Genomic DNA, 15484 nt, shown 5'->3' on the forward strand with positions numbered 1-15484 from the left:
AACCTCAGCACTACAGGCTGAGGCACAAGAAAGGCAATTTCCAGGCTACCCTGGGTTATATACAGAGACCACATCCAAAACAGAATGTAAGGAGAACAAAGATAAGGGGAAAGCTGTCTACGCGATTTTTTTTTAAAAAAAGATTTATTTATTTATTATACTTTCAGTATACCTGCACGCCAGAAGAGGGCATCAGATCACATTATAGATGGCTGTGAGCTACCATGTGGTTGCTGGGAATTGAACTCAGGACCTCTGGAAGAGCAGGAAGTGCCCTTAACCTCTGAGCCATCTCTCCAGCTCTCTTTGTGATATATTTTTAAAGATTTATCTGATTTCATGCATATGGGTGCTTTATCTATGAATATATGTGCACCACATGTACATCTGGTGCTCCAGAACACCAGAAGCACATGTTAGATCCATTGGAACTGGATGTGAACTGCTATACGGGTGCTGGGAACTGAACCTGGGCTCTCTGTAAGAGCAGGAAGTACTCTGAACCACTGGTCTGCATCTCTCTAGCCCTCCTCTGGGACTTTCTTATGGCCTAATATTGGTAATAGTTAATCTCTGTGTATTATTCTGTGCAGGCAAACAGACTAAAGATAGTTGCTAGTTACTTTAGCATTTTCTTCTTTTTGTCCTAGCTTTCTTTAGTTGACTTTTAATTTTTCCTTTAGCATAAAGGCCTATTATTAATCATCTTCAAAATGGCTCTTCAAGAAACTCTAGAAGCTATAAGGAAAATGAACTTACCTGTTGCTGTGTTTGTACTAATGATTCCAAGTACTTGATGATAACAGTTTTAAAATCTTTCACTCGTTCTTTCTGTTAAAGTACAATACATTAAAAAGGACATTAGTAGGAAATTTAATTTAACCACAGCTGTAGCAAAATTAAGCAAAGTACTGAACACTGATACATGCCTCAAATCTTCCCACTTCTTTCCGAATTGTTTTAGAGATCTGCTCAAAATCTCTCTCTCCTTGTTGTACTTTCGCCTCCCACTAAGGAAAACAAACAAGAGAAAAATATGCTGATTTTTGCTGGAAAAAAATACTGTACTGTCTTGATTACTCATCTAACTTAACCAAAATGGCTAAAAGGTCCAAGAAAGCTCAATGCTGGAAAACTCAATCTAACAAAATTCAGTGGTGTATCTAGAAGTTAAGTACACAATTCTGTAGGTAAAGCACTTGCTGTGCAAACATGATGATCAGAATTAAATCTCCAGCACCCGTGTAGATGCTGAGTGGGCATGACGGTTTGCCTGTGATCCTGGCACCCTGCGGGCAGAGAAAGAAGATCCCTGGGAAAAGCTGGCTACCTAGACAAGTCAAATCAGCAAGCTCCGGGTTTGTGTGAAACACTGACTCAATACACAATGTAAAAAGTGAGAGAGGAAGACCCCCAACATGAAACTTTGGCCTCCATATGCATGCCCACACATGTCCATGCACATACACATATGCCCACACACATCTACCTACATGTACACCCCATACACACACACACACACACACACACACACACACACAGTGTAGTTCACTTTCTAGTAGTAGAAATACGTATCAGGTTAAATTCCATTAATAATTCATTTCTATATTTACTTAATATTAGACTATTTCAATATTGAATGAACTATAATGTTATGCCAGGCATAGTAGCTCTAGCCTCTAATTCCAACATTGAGAAAGAGGGTGCAGGATTGTGAATCCCAGGGTGACCTAAGATAACATGGTTAGATCCCAGTTTTCTTTCTTTCTTTCTTTTTTTTTTTTTTTTCCGAGACAAAGTTTCTTTGTGTTATTTTAGCTGTCCTAGACTTGCTTTGTAGACCAGGTTGGCCTTGTACTCACAGCGATCTGCCTGCCTCTGCCTCCCAAGTGCTGGGATTAAAGGCGTGTGCCACCACGCCCAGCCTAGCTAGATCCCATCTTAAAAGCAACATGTTAAAGGACCACCTTGCTAATGTCCATTAGATACAGCTGGAGGGATTTTGAGTATAAAGCTCACTAACAAATAAATGAAAAGACTGCAGTTCAATTGTTACACATTTCAAAATATGCCAACTATATTAATTCCAATAATATATGTTTATCATCATTGATAAGTTCATTGAAATACTTCAACAAAATGTCTAGATTTTTTTTAAGTGGAACTATTTATGGTCTACTTAAATTCAGTATGGCAACAACAAAATGTGACTTGTGACCAATGAAGCAGCTAAAATAAAGATTTAAGCAATGAAATGGTATTTCCCACTATGTAACCAAAATGCTGGTCCATACGCTGCAAAGAGCAGGTGTATTTATTTGTAGTAATATAAAGGTTGTCCTACCTCTTCAATTTCCTTATTGAAGCATGGCAAAAAAAGTGTATAAATTATAATAAACTTATATAAATCTATTAAAACACCATATATAATACATATATATGGGGGATAATATTGCCCAGAGAACTAAATGTGGGTAGGTCTACCTATAACACCATTTTTAGATACAAAAGGAGTAACCATCTGAAATCAAAACCACTTGGAAAGAAAAGTGCAAAGACAAAAGTTCATTTTAGATTTCCTCCTTGCATGCTTCTTTACTCATTCCATAGTCATGTGAGGTCACAAAGGGCCCTGCAGATTTTAATGATAATAACAATGTTAAATACTTCTAACTAACTCACATAATTCATAAAAATATGGAGAAATAGCTATGTGCTGAGTGAGTCAGAAAAAAAGATGAAAAAGTATGCATATATGAATGACATGAAAAATATGAGTAAAGAAATAAAGTATTATTACCTCTCTTATTTCATTTTTAGCTTGTTGAATTTTATCTGGTTTATTAGCAACCATCATTTTTGCCTCAGTTTCACGCTTTTTGAGCAAAGTAATTTGAGCATCTTCCCATTTCTGCCAGCACTTCATCCGATGGTCAAACACACCCTGTAAGTGGATAGCATAGCTATCAAGCAACACTGTAGAATACTCTCATTACAATGTAAGTATGATAATAGTGAAATATATAAAGCCAAGCATTTAAATGTTATTCTAGCATATGGAGACAATAAAAATATGCATGTCAACAGCAATTTCACTAACTTTTAGGATTTTAAATGTGGCTTGCAATAAGATGTAAAAGAGTTGCATAGTCTAAAAAAAGGTACTTAATGAAAAATGCAGATGTACATTAGTTCTTCTACTAAACAACATACAAAGCAGATTCAAATGTTGGAAAAACAGAAATTGAAAACATCAAATGGACATCAGGGTGTGGTAGTGCATGTCTGTCTGTAATCCCAGCACTTGGGAGGAAGAGGCAGGCGGATCTCTGTGAGTTCTAGGCCAGCCTGGTCTACAGAGTTCCCGGACAGCCAGGGCTACACAGAGAAAACCTGTCTTGAAAAAACAAACGAACAAACAAACAAACAAACAAACAAACAAACAGTATTGTAATCAAGAAGCAGTAACTAGCTGGGTGTTGTAGTTCATGCCTGCAAACCCAACTGGGAGGCAGAAACAAGAGTCATGAGCTCATGGCCACTTTGGCCTCAACTCTACCTTAGAAAAACAAAACACAAACAAAATATCAGGCACCAGGGACTAAAGAAAGACAAACTGGGCTGGAGAGATGGCTCAGCGGTTATGAGTACTGGCTACCCTTCCAGAGGTCCTGGGTTCAATTCCCAGCATCCACAGAGTGGCTCACAACCATCTATAGAGTGATCTGATGCCCTCTTCTGGTGTGCATAAAGACAGTGTACTCATATACATGAAATAAATAAATTAAAAAAAAAAAAAAAAGAAGGAAAAAAAGAAAGAAAAGAAAGACAAATTTTACTCATTCCAAGCCTGACTTTGCGTCTAGGAAGCTCCTCTTTTGTACAGTGTGCCTCTGAAGTATAAGTTAATCCTCCGAATACTACCAGATTCAAGTCATGATCACATTCACATTATTTTGACAGGAATAAAACAGAAGGCCAGTTAATATCAAGTAGCTATTAGAAACAGGTATTTTTTTTAAAGGGAACTAGGCAAAAAATTAATAATTCAAAGAAAAAGAGAGAGAGACATGGCATAGGGCTGGTGTGGGTCAGTGGTAGTGGACAGACAAGGACTTGGGTTTGATTTGGAGTTCTACATATACATGTAAAGTGTTACTCTTACCTCAATAAACTCAATAGAGAGAGTGAAGAAGCCAGGTGCAGTTTTACACGCCTTCAATGGCAGTACTTGGGAGGCAGAGGCAGGAGGATATCTGTGAGTTTAAGGCTAGCCTGGTCTATCTACACACTGAGTTCCAGAAAAGCTAGAACTACATAGAAAACCCCTGACTCAAAACAAACAAAAGAAAACAATCAAACAATCAAGCAAGCAAATAAACAAACAAGAGTTAGAGCGATGGCTCCGGGTTTAGGAGAATTTACTGTTTTTGCAAAGGACCTGGGTTTGGTTCGCAACTCCCACATGGCAGCTCATAACTGTCTGCTACTCCAGTTTCAGGGGACCTTTTTGCTTTTTGTTTGTTTTTTGAGACAAGGATCAGGAGTTCAAACCAGTCTTGGCCACACAATACTCTCAAAAACAACAATAAAAGATATGATGCTGGGGGCTGGAAAGATGGCTCAGTGGTTAAGAACATTGTCTGCTCTTCCAAAGGTCCCAGGTTCGATTCCCAGAACCCACATGGCAGCTCACAGCTGTCTGTAACTCCAGTTCCAAGGGACCGGACACCCTCACAGCAATGCACATAAAAATAAATAAATTATAAAAAAGAAAAGAAAGAAATGTTGAAGTTCTAATAGAAAACCCAATGAGTGTGTGTCTCTGTGTGCTGCTATGCAGTCCTGACTGGCCTAGAACTTACTGCACAGAGCAGGCTGACCCAGGCGTGGACCTTTCTGTATCTGCTGCTCAGCTGGCTCCATGTCTGGTCTAAATTATTTCTAAAGCAAATGTTTAAGTAAAAGCAGGAAGTCTGTAGACTAGGGCTTACTTTCACCGCAGCAATGAGACGAATGTAGTCACTAAGAAGTTCTGAGAACATGTAAAAGTCAGCAAAAGCTTGCTCTTGATGTAACTGGTCTATCTTCTCCTCAACCTCAGCGAGCTGAGATAAAGCTCTAGAAAGAGCAGTGTGGTCCTCAGAATTACCTAGCATGGCAGCACTCTTAGCAAAGGCAGCTGTGTTGGCTGAAAGTTCTGAAATTAAAAAACAAAAAAGCATTTAGTATTTGCTAATAAAAATTTAACATACTCATTCTCTCTAGAATTATTTTAAATTAATATGAAGCACTCAATAAAATGCCTTGGGCACAGATGCTAGTAGGAGCAGCACTGAGGCGAGGAGTAAGTAACAGCTGCAGAGCACTCATACAGCATGTGCAAGGGCCTGTTCATATCTGAGCCCAGCACAGCCCCCCAACACGCCAAAGCAGAATTGCAGCTTATATTTTCAGATGGTGTATTATGTCTAAATAGTTCAATAGTCTGCCTGCCCCCTTTTCACCCCAAAGTGCTCATTTATTCTCTTCTGCATTCTGTTAAAGAGGTAAGTATGTTTCTAACATAGGAAGAATGAACATAGAAATTAATGGAGCTAGAGAGATAGCTGAGGTTTGTACTAGTACCCTGAAGGACCAAAGTTTGAAAACCCACACACTGGCACAAGTACATATAATTAGGAATAATACTTTCTGTGTTTTATGTTTTTGGGTTTTTGTTTGTTTTTCACAGAGACAGGGTTTCTCTGTGTACCCCTTACTGTCCTGGACTCACTCTGTAAACCAGACTGGCTTTGAACTCACCACAGAGATATGCCTGCCTCTGCCTCACAAGTGCTAGGATTAAAGGTGTACATCACTACTCCTGGTTTAAGAATAATACTTTTTAAAAAGATCACAATTAATTCATACTATAATCTTTGGCATTTAAATATTTGTCATTGGAAATAATATCCCGGGGGCTGGAGAGGTTGCTCAGAGGTTAAGAGCATTGGCTGCTGTCCTGAAGTTCAATTCCCAGAAACTACATGGTGGCTCAGACTCATCTATGAGATCTGTTGCCCTCTTCTTGCCTTACAGGCACACATGCAGGCAGCATACTGTATAAATAATAAGTAAATAAATCTTTAAAAATAAAAAATAAAATAAAATAATAAAATAGTATCTCGAGGCCGGGTGGGGTAGTGCATGCATTCTCTGAGTTCCAGGCTGGCCTGCTCTACAAAGCAAGTCTAGGACAGCCAAGGATACACAGAGAAAGCCTATCTTTAAAAAAAAGTAATTCATTTTGTTAATACTATCTTAATGAAATGTATTAAGCATTATGTCACATAGTATCTTAGAAAATCATTTTGAAGAATGTTGGATTCTAAAAATACCTCCACCTCAAAGTTAAACAAAGAAACAAACATCAACCACAAAACTTTGTAGATTAAAAAAAATTACAATACAAACTATCTATGAACTCTTTACTCCCCCAAACCTTGTTCAGGCTGGCCCTGAACTTTCCATATAGAGAATGGCCCTGAATCTTGACTGCCTGGTTTATACGGTGCTGGAGCCCAAGCCTAGGCCTTCTACATTAGACAAGCACTACCAAGTAGGGGACATCTCTAAGCCCCCAAATACTATAAGAACATGAGGAAAATAATTCAGTTTTCCAAGTAGTAGAGACACAATACAAATATTTTCAAGAAAATCTATAAATATCAATTTTTAATTCTCCCCACCATGGTTCAGATTTGAATTAAAATAGTTTTATAAGCTCTTGATTTTTCTAATTTTACACTAGAAGTTAGATCAAAATACAGTGGAAATTTTTAAACAATACTGAAACAAAATACTGTTTTTCTGGTTTGAGATAGTCTCACTACATACTCCAGGCTACCTTCAAACTCACGGCAGTGCTGCTTCAGGCCCCTAAGTGCATTGCATGCAACATAGAATGTTCCCTGAAACTATTGTTTTCTCCTTTCCACAATCACTCACTTTAACACGGCAAACAAACCTTTTCGATGACAGACCAAGGCTTCAACACTGGCATGAAGTTTCCGAAGTTGCTGGTCAAGATTCTCAAATTGCTGTTGTTTTTCTTCAAACCACTAAGAAGAAAAATGAAAAATGGAGCTAATTTAGGATGAACAAGCCATTGCAAATTAGGTTACCAATAGCAAGCTACCTTTCTTGTTTCAGAACAGCAAATTAGCCATATATAACCATGGTGGTCAACTGATGTAGCTGAGAACTGAACTCAATAAGCAAATTAATATCCTATTTTCTGCTTGTACAGCTTTAAAATGCAATTGTTGGGCTCATTAATTCATTTCATTATTCAAGTCGAAAAATCAGCTCTTACTGCATCCGATTCATTCATCTTGATTGTCATTTTGTTGACAGCGTCGGCAGCCTTGTTCACCATCCTCAATAGTCCTGCTCCACTCAGAGCCTGGGTATTAACTGCTCTCGGCAGCTGGAATTGAATGACAAATAAGGGCAAACAAACCGGTTAAAAGCCTAGAGATTTAACTGGGCACAAAAGGGATCCCCCTCCCAAAATAAAGAGAAGAGAGAGAAGAAAAGAGAAAAGAGGCTGTATTTTCTTCATCCTCGCACATTTCAACAGTGAGATCTAATTTCTCAAATGCACTACTTGTACATTCTCAAAGGAAAACTTAAAAAATAGACTTTCCATTTGCTTTTCTTCTGCACGTTTACATTTAGATAGAACAAACACTGTTTGTCAAAATACATTAAATGCCCAGCTCTAACACAGCCACCTGTCTACCAGCGAAAACATGCTGCTGGTGAGCAGAGGCACTTGCTCTGAGGGCTGTGCTGTGAGCCTCTGAAAAATTCTGAGACTCAAGCAAAGTTTGTTGTTTTTTCTTTTAATCTCAAGCAGTAACAATTAAGGCAGTGCCAGTAAAAATTATTTCTAATCCATTTGATTAAATCCAGTTTAAATTTTCAAAAAGGACTGATTGTCCTCTATCAATTGAAAGAAGGCATTTGCCAATAATTCAGTTAAACAAAACCAAAAATCCCCAAACATGGTTTTACTGTGTCCACTGAGCTAATTATTTACGGAATGTTTAATCTTGTATTAGTTATGATGAATATGGATGAGACAATTTAAAGTAGCAATACCTCTGAGCTTTCCAAGAACTGCCGCAAGTCCGGATCCTGAAGCAGCGTTGGATGCTTTACTGTTCTTTGAAGATACCTATATGTAAGAGTTGAATTGATTCTATTTTACCATTTTAAATCTTTCAACAAAAGAATAAAAATAATTAGGTAAAAGTATCTTCAACTTATCTCTTATTAGTCTGCACTCGGTATAATTATATAATTTACGCAACTGAACAGAGTATGGTAGTGCACACTTTAATCCCAGAATTTGGGAGGCAGAGACTCTGGAGTATGAGGCCAGACTTGCTCTAGACCCTATCTCAGAGGGGGGGAGGGGGAGGAGAGAGAGAGAGAGGGAGGGAGGGAAGGAGGGAGGGAGGGAGGGGGGGAGAGGGAGGGAGGGAGAGAGAGAGAGAGAGGAAAGAAGGAGGAGGAAACATTCTATATTTCAAGCCTAAATAAAATGCCTACCACTACTTATACTCTTTAATTTTCAAAGCACACTTTACAGATTCTGAGCCTCAAGCAGTAAGAAAAAGGCTATTCTATAATCAAGGTTTGATATATGTTATACATATACTTTTTTTTTTAATCATTTAAGCCAGGCATGGTGGTACACACCTTTAATCTTAGCACTTGGGAGGCAGAGGCAGGTGGATCACTGTGAGTTTGAGGCCAGCGTGGTCTATAAAATGAGTCCAAGACAGGCAAGGCTACACAGAGTAACCCTGTCTCCAAACAAAGAAAAAAATCAAAAAACAAAAATCAAACAAACAAAACCAAAAAAGTCATTTAAGGGGCAGGGGGCACATGTTAGAAAGGTCAGAAGACAAGGAGACAACTTGCAGGAGTCAGTTTTCTCCTTCTACCATGTGGATTTGGAATCCACTCGGATCACTCCCAAGTTGTCAGGCTTCTTAGCCTGACCCTTTACCCACTGAGCCATCTCCGCAGGACACATATTTTTTTAAGAAAAAGAATCATTTTTTCATACTATATTTTGTATTATATGTATGCTGTAAGTAGTCTTATAAGACAACTGTTTTGTTTTTTGTTTAATCTCACCATGTAGCCTAGAGTTCAATTTGTAGAGTAGGCTAGCCTTGAACTCACAGATAACCGCCTATCTTAGCTTCCAGAGTGCTGGCATTAAACATGCTTGGCAAGATTTAACCTTTCTTTCTTTCTTTCTTTCTTTCTTTCTTTCTTTCTTTCTTTCTTTCTTTCGAGACAGGGTTTCTCTGTGTAGCCTTGGCTGTCCTAGAACTCACTTTGTAGACAAGCCTAACCTCAAACTCAGAGATCCACCTGCCTCTGCCTTCCAGAGTGCTGAGATTACAGGCATGTACCACAAAACTTTTTCTTAAGGGCTACACGGAAGTAGATAAGTAAATAAGAGATACTGTGGCTTTTGTAACATTAAAATTAAGGACAGGGTTTTAAACAATGAACATTTATAAACATATGACAACTCAGGGAGGGCAGAGTAAGGCCCAAAGAGGGGGAAAAAAAGAAATGAAACATACAAACAGAAAAAGAGTGTAATATAAAAACAAATATGAAGAGAAAGAATAACAGGAAATTCACTAAAGAAAGTAAAACATAAAAGGCAACTTAAGTTCATGCCAGCATCATACTCCTAAGAGGTGGCCAGCAGCAACTCAGATCTGCTTTAAGCAGAATGAACTGAGAAGAATCATTTGGACTTTCCAGTTTCTACTTGTGTGCGTAGACAAAATAAAACAAAGACAGCTGCATAAAATCCTTATGATAAATAGAGTTAAAAACAATTTCTCTTACTTTAAATTCAGTGCTAACAAAAACACAGCTACACAGAGAAACCCTGTCTTGAACCACCCCCCCCACCCCATTCCCCCAAAAGAATAAGTTTTTCTCTTAGTAATTATAAACAGTTGTTCTTGGAGAGGACCCAGGTCTGGTTCCCAGCACCCACCCAGTGGTTCCCAACCACTCCAGTTCCAGGAGATCTAACCTCCTCCTCTGACCTCCACAGACAGTAAGCCTGCATGGAGTGCACATATTTACATTCAGGCAAAACACTCATATACATTAAAATAAATCAAATTTTTTCAATTTAGACAAACTGTAACTAAATTACTAAAACAGCATGTAAGTATGCATTAATTAAAATAGTAGATGAGTATGGTATAACTTTCTAAGAATCTAGGAAAGAGCTGTGCTGGGGGTATGATTCAAGGCCTCAAAGGTGTTACATAAGCATCTCTCCACAGAGGACCAGTCTCCTCCTTGTGTTCGTTTGTATTTTGAGGCTAGGTCTTCTATGTAGCCCAGGGCATGACTGGGCTAAAAGTCCTCCTTCTAACCTACGGAATACTGGGAAGACAAGAGTGTGCACCACACATGGCTTCTCCAGACATTCTATCAAGTGCTCCTGAGAGTTTCTATGTTTCCCTCTTACAACTACAGCCATTTTTTAGTGCTCTTGGTGAATATGATAGAATCCTAACACCAACTAATTCATTCCTTCATTTTCCTACTTAGAGCATGATACAGAAACAGGTGTCATGCTGTTAGACCACAGCTGAGGACTACTGAAAGCATAGCAACAGTGGTGCTGCAACTAAGAATTACCTCTCCAACGCCGCTCTTCGTTTCTCTACAAACTCAGTGGATGAGGAATCTTCTTTACCTACTTTGACCTTGGTCATACCTTTGAAGAAGTTGGATGAGATTCATAAGAATTTTAGGTCATTATGAAACAGACTCTATAATATCTTCATAATCAAAATATACTTTTCACCTTATAGTAATGTCTCTATGTTGGTAACTGGAATCTTACTCAGAATATGCCATTTTTGAAGAATTACATCTCATGATGTGTTAATATCTCTAATTAGTGAATAAATATGGCAGCATGTGAATAAAGCACAACATGAGCTACATTTGTGGGATTCAAATTCATACAGTAAGTATATACAAAAGTTTATATAAACATTTCAGAATTTGTGGTATTTCACTTTAAAAACACAAAATGTTTTATATTTCAAGAGTATTTTGGGACTTGAACCCAAGGCATGAATGCTAGACAAGTACTCTGCCTTTGACCTAGATACCAAAGTTATTTTTTTTCGACATTTTTAAAAAGACTTAATTATTTGCTTCTGTGTGTGTGTGTGTGTGTGTGTGCGCGCGCGCGCGCGCATGTGCGTGCGCTGCGCACTTTGTTATACACACATGTGTACAGGTGCTGCAGAAGCCAGGTAAGTACGTCAGGTCCTCTGGAGCTGGAGTTACAGGCAGTTGTGAGAGGCCCAATAAGGGTCCTGGGAAGCAAACTCAAGCTCTTTGCAAAAGTAGAAAGCACTCTAAAATGCTGAGACATTTTCTTAGGCCCTATTCCTACATTTCAATATACCTAATGGAGTTTTTAAAAACTATAGTCAGCAGCCGGGTGGTGGTGGCGCATGCCTTTAATCCCAGCACTTGGGAGTCAGAGGCAGACGGATCCCTGTAAGTTCGAGGCCAGCCTGGTCTACAAAGCTAGTCCAGGACACCCAAGGCTACACAGAGAAACCTTGTCTCAAAAAGCCAAAAATAAATAAATAAATAAATAAAAACTATAGTCAATAAATATCAATAAAGGTCTTTATGGAATGATAAAATGTGTTAAATGTAACTGATGAATGTGCTAAACGCTTTCCCTGCTGCAGAGCTAGCATGTTTTTACTTGTCACACACGTTCCGCCTTTGTCCTTTTGTCTTTCTATGTGGCATAGGCTGACCTGGACTTCACGATCCTCTTGCCTAAGGCTTCCCAGGACTGACATTATAAAAAATGCACTCTTGTGCCAAGCTGTTCCTTTTCTAATAGTTTAGAAGGAATTGTGTTTTCCACCCAACCAAGATTAATGCAGCCTCCTTTCAGTGGCTTCTATATGTACTCTTTCACCTCTCTAGAGATACCTTACTTTAAAAATCTGCACAGGTACACAAGTGTGGTGGCAGATACCTATAATCCCGACTTGAGAGAATGGGGTAGGTGGATTGTTGAGTTTGAGGCCAGCCTGGGCTACTCGGCAAGACTTTGACTCTAAACAAACAAACAAACAAACAAATAAATAAATGGATTCATGAACAAACAAACAAAGCAAGCAAGCAAACTAGGCATGGTGTTCCACGCCTATAATGTGGCACAGGAAGATGAGGAGTTCAGGGCTATCTTCCACACACTCTAGGTTTAGGGACAATCTGAGTTACATGAGACCCTATCCTAAAAAAAACAAAACAAAACAAACAAACTCAAGCACATAAATCCACTTCTGGCTATGTAATTAAAAGGATAACCTTTTATTTTTTTAGATAATATATATTAATTCAAAAGATGTCAATAATATGTGGTTTTATGAAACACTATTGCTTGTCTACTAGGTGGATGCCAGAAAGTTCAAAGATTAATCTGCTACTTACCTTTATCTGTTCACAATTTTTGGAGAAAAATATTTTATTCTGACTATATGTACATGTATACATATGCAAACAAACACACATGTATAATATATATCAAATGATCTTGTCTATTTTGTTTATTTATGTATTTATTTAGTCTTAACTATCTATTCTGTTGATTGATTTGAGTCTTATATAGACTAGGCTTGCTTTGAACTTGCTGTGTAGCAAGAATAACTGAATATGAGTCTCCTGTCTCTTTCTCCTGAGCTCTGGGAATCAAACCCAGGAATCTGTGCACTCTAGGCAAACATTACCAACAAAGCTACATTTCATCTTAGACAATTCTAAAACAATATAGTACTATTATTTTTTAAAAAATAGAAAACTGAGTCTATAGGAGTAATTTAGTAGTATTGTGTACATAGCATGCTGAAGGCCCTGATCTCAACCCCACCTCAAAACAACTAACCCAGAAAATGTTCTATTTAAGGATTAGGAAAAGAATATAACAAATTCATTTGAACACATCAAGTTTTAGAATTGTAAAATTACTTTTCAACTCATAAAACTAATAATCATCCAGGCGTGGTGGCACACACCTTTAATCCTAGCATTCAGGAGGCAGAGGCAGGCTATGAGTTCAAGGCCAGCCTCGTCTACAAAGAGAGTTGCAGGACAGCCAGGGCTATTACACAGAGAAACTGTCTCAAAAAAAGAAAAAATAAATAAAACAAAACAAAAATGGCCCTAGAATAAAACTAATAATCCACAAAACTCATTTTAAATATGTTTCAGAGTAAAAATTTTGAGTGTGAAAAAATTAAAATAGGGTCATTAAAAACCCAAGACTTAAATAGACTGGTGGTAATACCTACAAATTTTAAGATATAAGTCTTAAAAGTGAAATAACGGGTGCCAGATGACTCAGTGTATAAAGAAAGATGCTTGCTGCCAAACCTGACTACCCTGAGTTCAGTCCCAGTGACACACATAGAAAAGCGCATGGACTGCCATCCATGTCCTGCTCTCCACGTGCATGTGGTAGCAAGAGGGACATCCCCCAGCATGCACAATAAATAAAATAGCAAATCTTTACAGCAAAGATAATGAAGGCTTTCTGCTTCTTTTTATAATTTTCTGCATTTTAATAACTAAGTCTGCTGAATGTGGTGGCACATGCCTTTAATCCAGCACTCAGCAGAGAGAGGCAGGGCGTGGGTTCGAGGCCAGCCTGAGTCGACAACAGCCAAGGCTACACAGAAAAATCCTGTCTTAATACCAAATCAAACCAAACCAAAAAACCAAAAATCAAGAAAAAAAAAAAAAAGCTAAGCCCCTATTGCTGGTATTAGTAGAAATGTTTTTGTCTTGTTTTGATTTCAGGCAGGATCTCATTAAATCTGGGTGGGAACTCATTATGTAATAAACTAAGATGAATTTAATAGCTCTTATATGAGCAAGGCTAAATTGAACTTATCTTTGGACAATATATAGCTGAGGACCAAACAGCACCTAGCTCTTAGAGAAAACATTGACATGGTAAGTATCACCAGAACAGGACTCAGTAAATTGGTATTCTTTTTGTTTTATTTTGGTTTTTTGTTTGGGAGTGTGTGTGTTTTTCCTCCCCCCCCCATCCCAAATTTTCCCCATTGGATTATTTTTTCATTAATTGATTCAGATTACATCTCAATTGCTATCCCATCGCTTGTATCCTCCCGTTCCCACCCTATTCCCCTCCCCTAGGTCTTAGACCTAGGGGGACCTCCCCCCCATATGGTCATAGGCTATTAAGTCTCATCTTGGTAGCCTGCTTATTCTTTCTCTGAGTGTCACCAGGCCTCCCCACCAAGGGGAAGTGGTCAAATATGGGGCACCAAAGTTTATGTCAGAGTCAGTCCCCGCTCTCCACACAACTTCCTGTCCATTGGCTAGATCAGAGTAGGGGTTTGATGTTTACTGCTTGTATTAGTTGGTGCAGTAGTTTGAGCAGACTCCCCCCTGGGCCCAGATCCACCCGTCATGATGTTCTTCTTATAGCTTTCTAGGACCCTCTGGATCCTTCTATTTCCCCATTCTCCTATATTTCTCTTACCTAGAGTCCCAATAGGATGTCATCGCATCTATCCCAATCTCCTGGTAAGTGAAGTCGAGACAGGGTTTCCCTGTGTAGCTTTGGCTGTCCTGGCATCTGTAGACCAGGCTAGCCTCAAATTCACACAGATCTGCCTGCCTCTGCCTCAGAGTGCTGGGATTACAGGTGTGGGCCACCACACCCGGTGAAAGTTAGTTTCTAACCACCTTCAATTTGATCAATTTTAACCCAATATTCAACATCCAAATATTTATGTGCTAGAAACTAAAGCTGTGAGCTACATATTCGTCAATGATATGCAGGATCAGCATAGCACATATAACCCTACAACTCGAGAGAGGAGCCCTGACTGGGCATGATTAAGGGAGGCACAAACCACAACAGCTAAAACTAAATTAGGAACAAGAAAAAGTAATATTCTGACTTATGCTTACCTACGATACTCTTCTCTGGAGCTGGTGGCACAATGTAACCAACATGTAAATATTTGCTTGCTAATTTGCTATGCAAACCAAGAAAGTCACTGAATCTTCTTTTGACTGAAAATTCACTTTTACTGAACATGGAAAGAGAAGTCTACAAATGAAAAAAAGGCATTTCACATCGTTAATAGTAAGCAACCACTTACAAATGAATGCTGCACTTAACTGTAAATACAGTCTGCTATTTTGCAAAGGAATGCAGATTACCTAATTTGTCTTTATACATTAAAAAACAACAAAAAGAAAAAACCCTAAATTTTAGGGCCCAAGTCATAATTGTTTTTAAAAGTAATGTAAGAAGTTAGAAAACACTTGCTTTATTCTATTTTTGACCTATCACACCTTC

At 38.5% G+C, this 15484-nt stretch overlaps 1 protein-coding gene across 3 annotated transcripts in view; it reads right to left on the reverse strand.

The window, feature by feature from the left end:
• SNX2 (sorting nexin 2) overlaps window positions 1-15484 on the reverse strand; it is a 35537-nt gene that overhangs the window by 2013 nt on the left and 18040 nt on the right. For 2 of the 3 annotated variants that reach the window (XM_084779411.1, XM_084779412.1), the window contains exons 6-14: window positions 15091-15232; window positions 10744-10822; window positions 8149-8224; window positions 7358-7471; window positions 7010-7103; window positions 4995-5200; window positions 2801-2944; window positions 930-1010; window positions 760-831 (exon numbers count right to left, since the gene is read on the reverse strand). In XM_084779411.1, the coding sequence (XP_084635537.1) occupies window positions 760-831; window positions 930-1010; window positions 2801-2944; window positions 4995-5200; window positions 7010-7103; window positions 7358-7471; window positions 8149-8224; window positions 10744-10822; window positions 15091-15232 (1008 nt within the window). Of the gene's footprint in view, window positions 1-759; window positions 832-925; window positions 1011-2800; window positions 2945-4994; window positions 5201-7009; window positions 7104-7357; window positions 7472-8148; window positions 8225-10743; window positions 10823-15090; window positions 15233-15484 lie in introns of all 3 variants that reach the window. The other variant, XR_014778753.1, reaches the window with a different exon arrangement.

Source organism: Acomys minous, assembly GCF_964271855.1.
Source record: "Acomys minous genome assembly, chromosome: 4".
Classification (NCBI taxonomy): Eukaryota; Metazoa; Chordata; class Mammalia; order Rodentia; family Muridae; genus Acomys; species Acomys minous.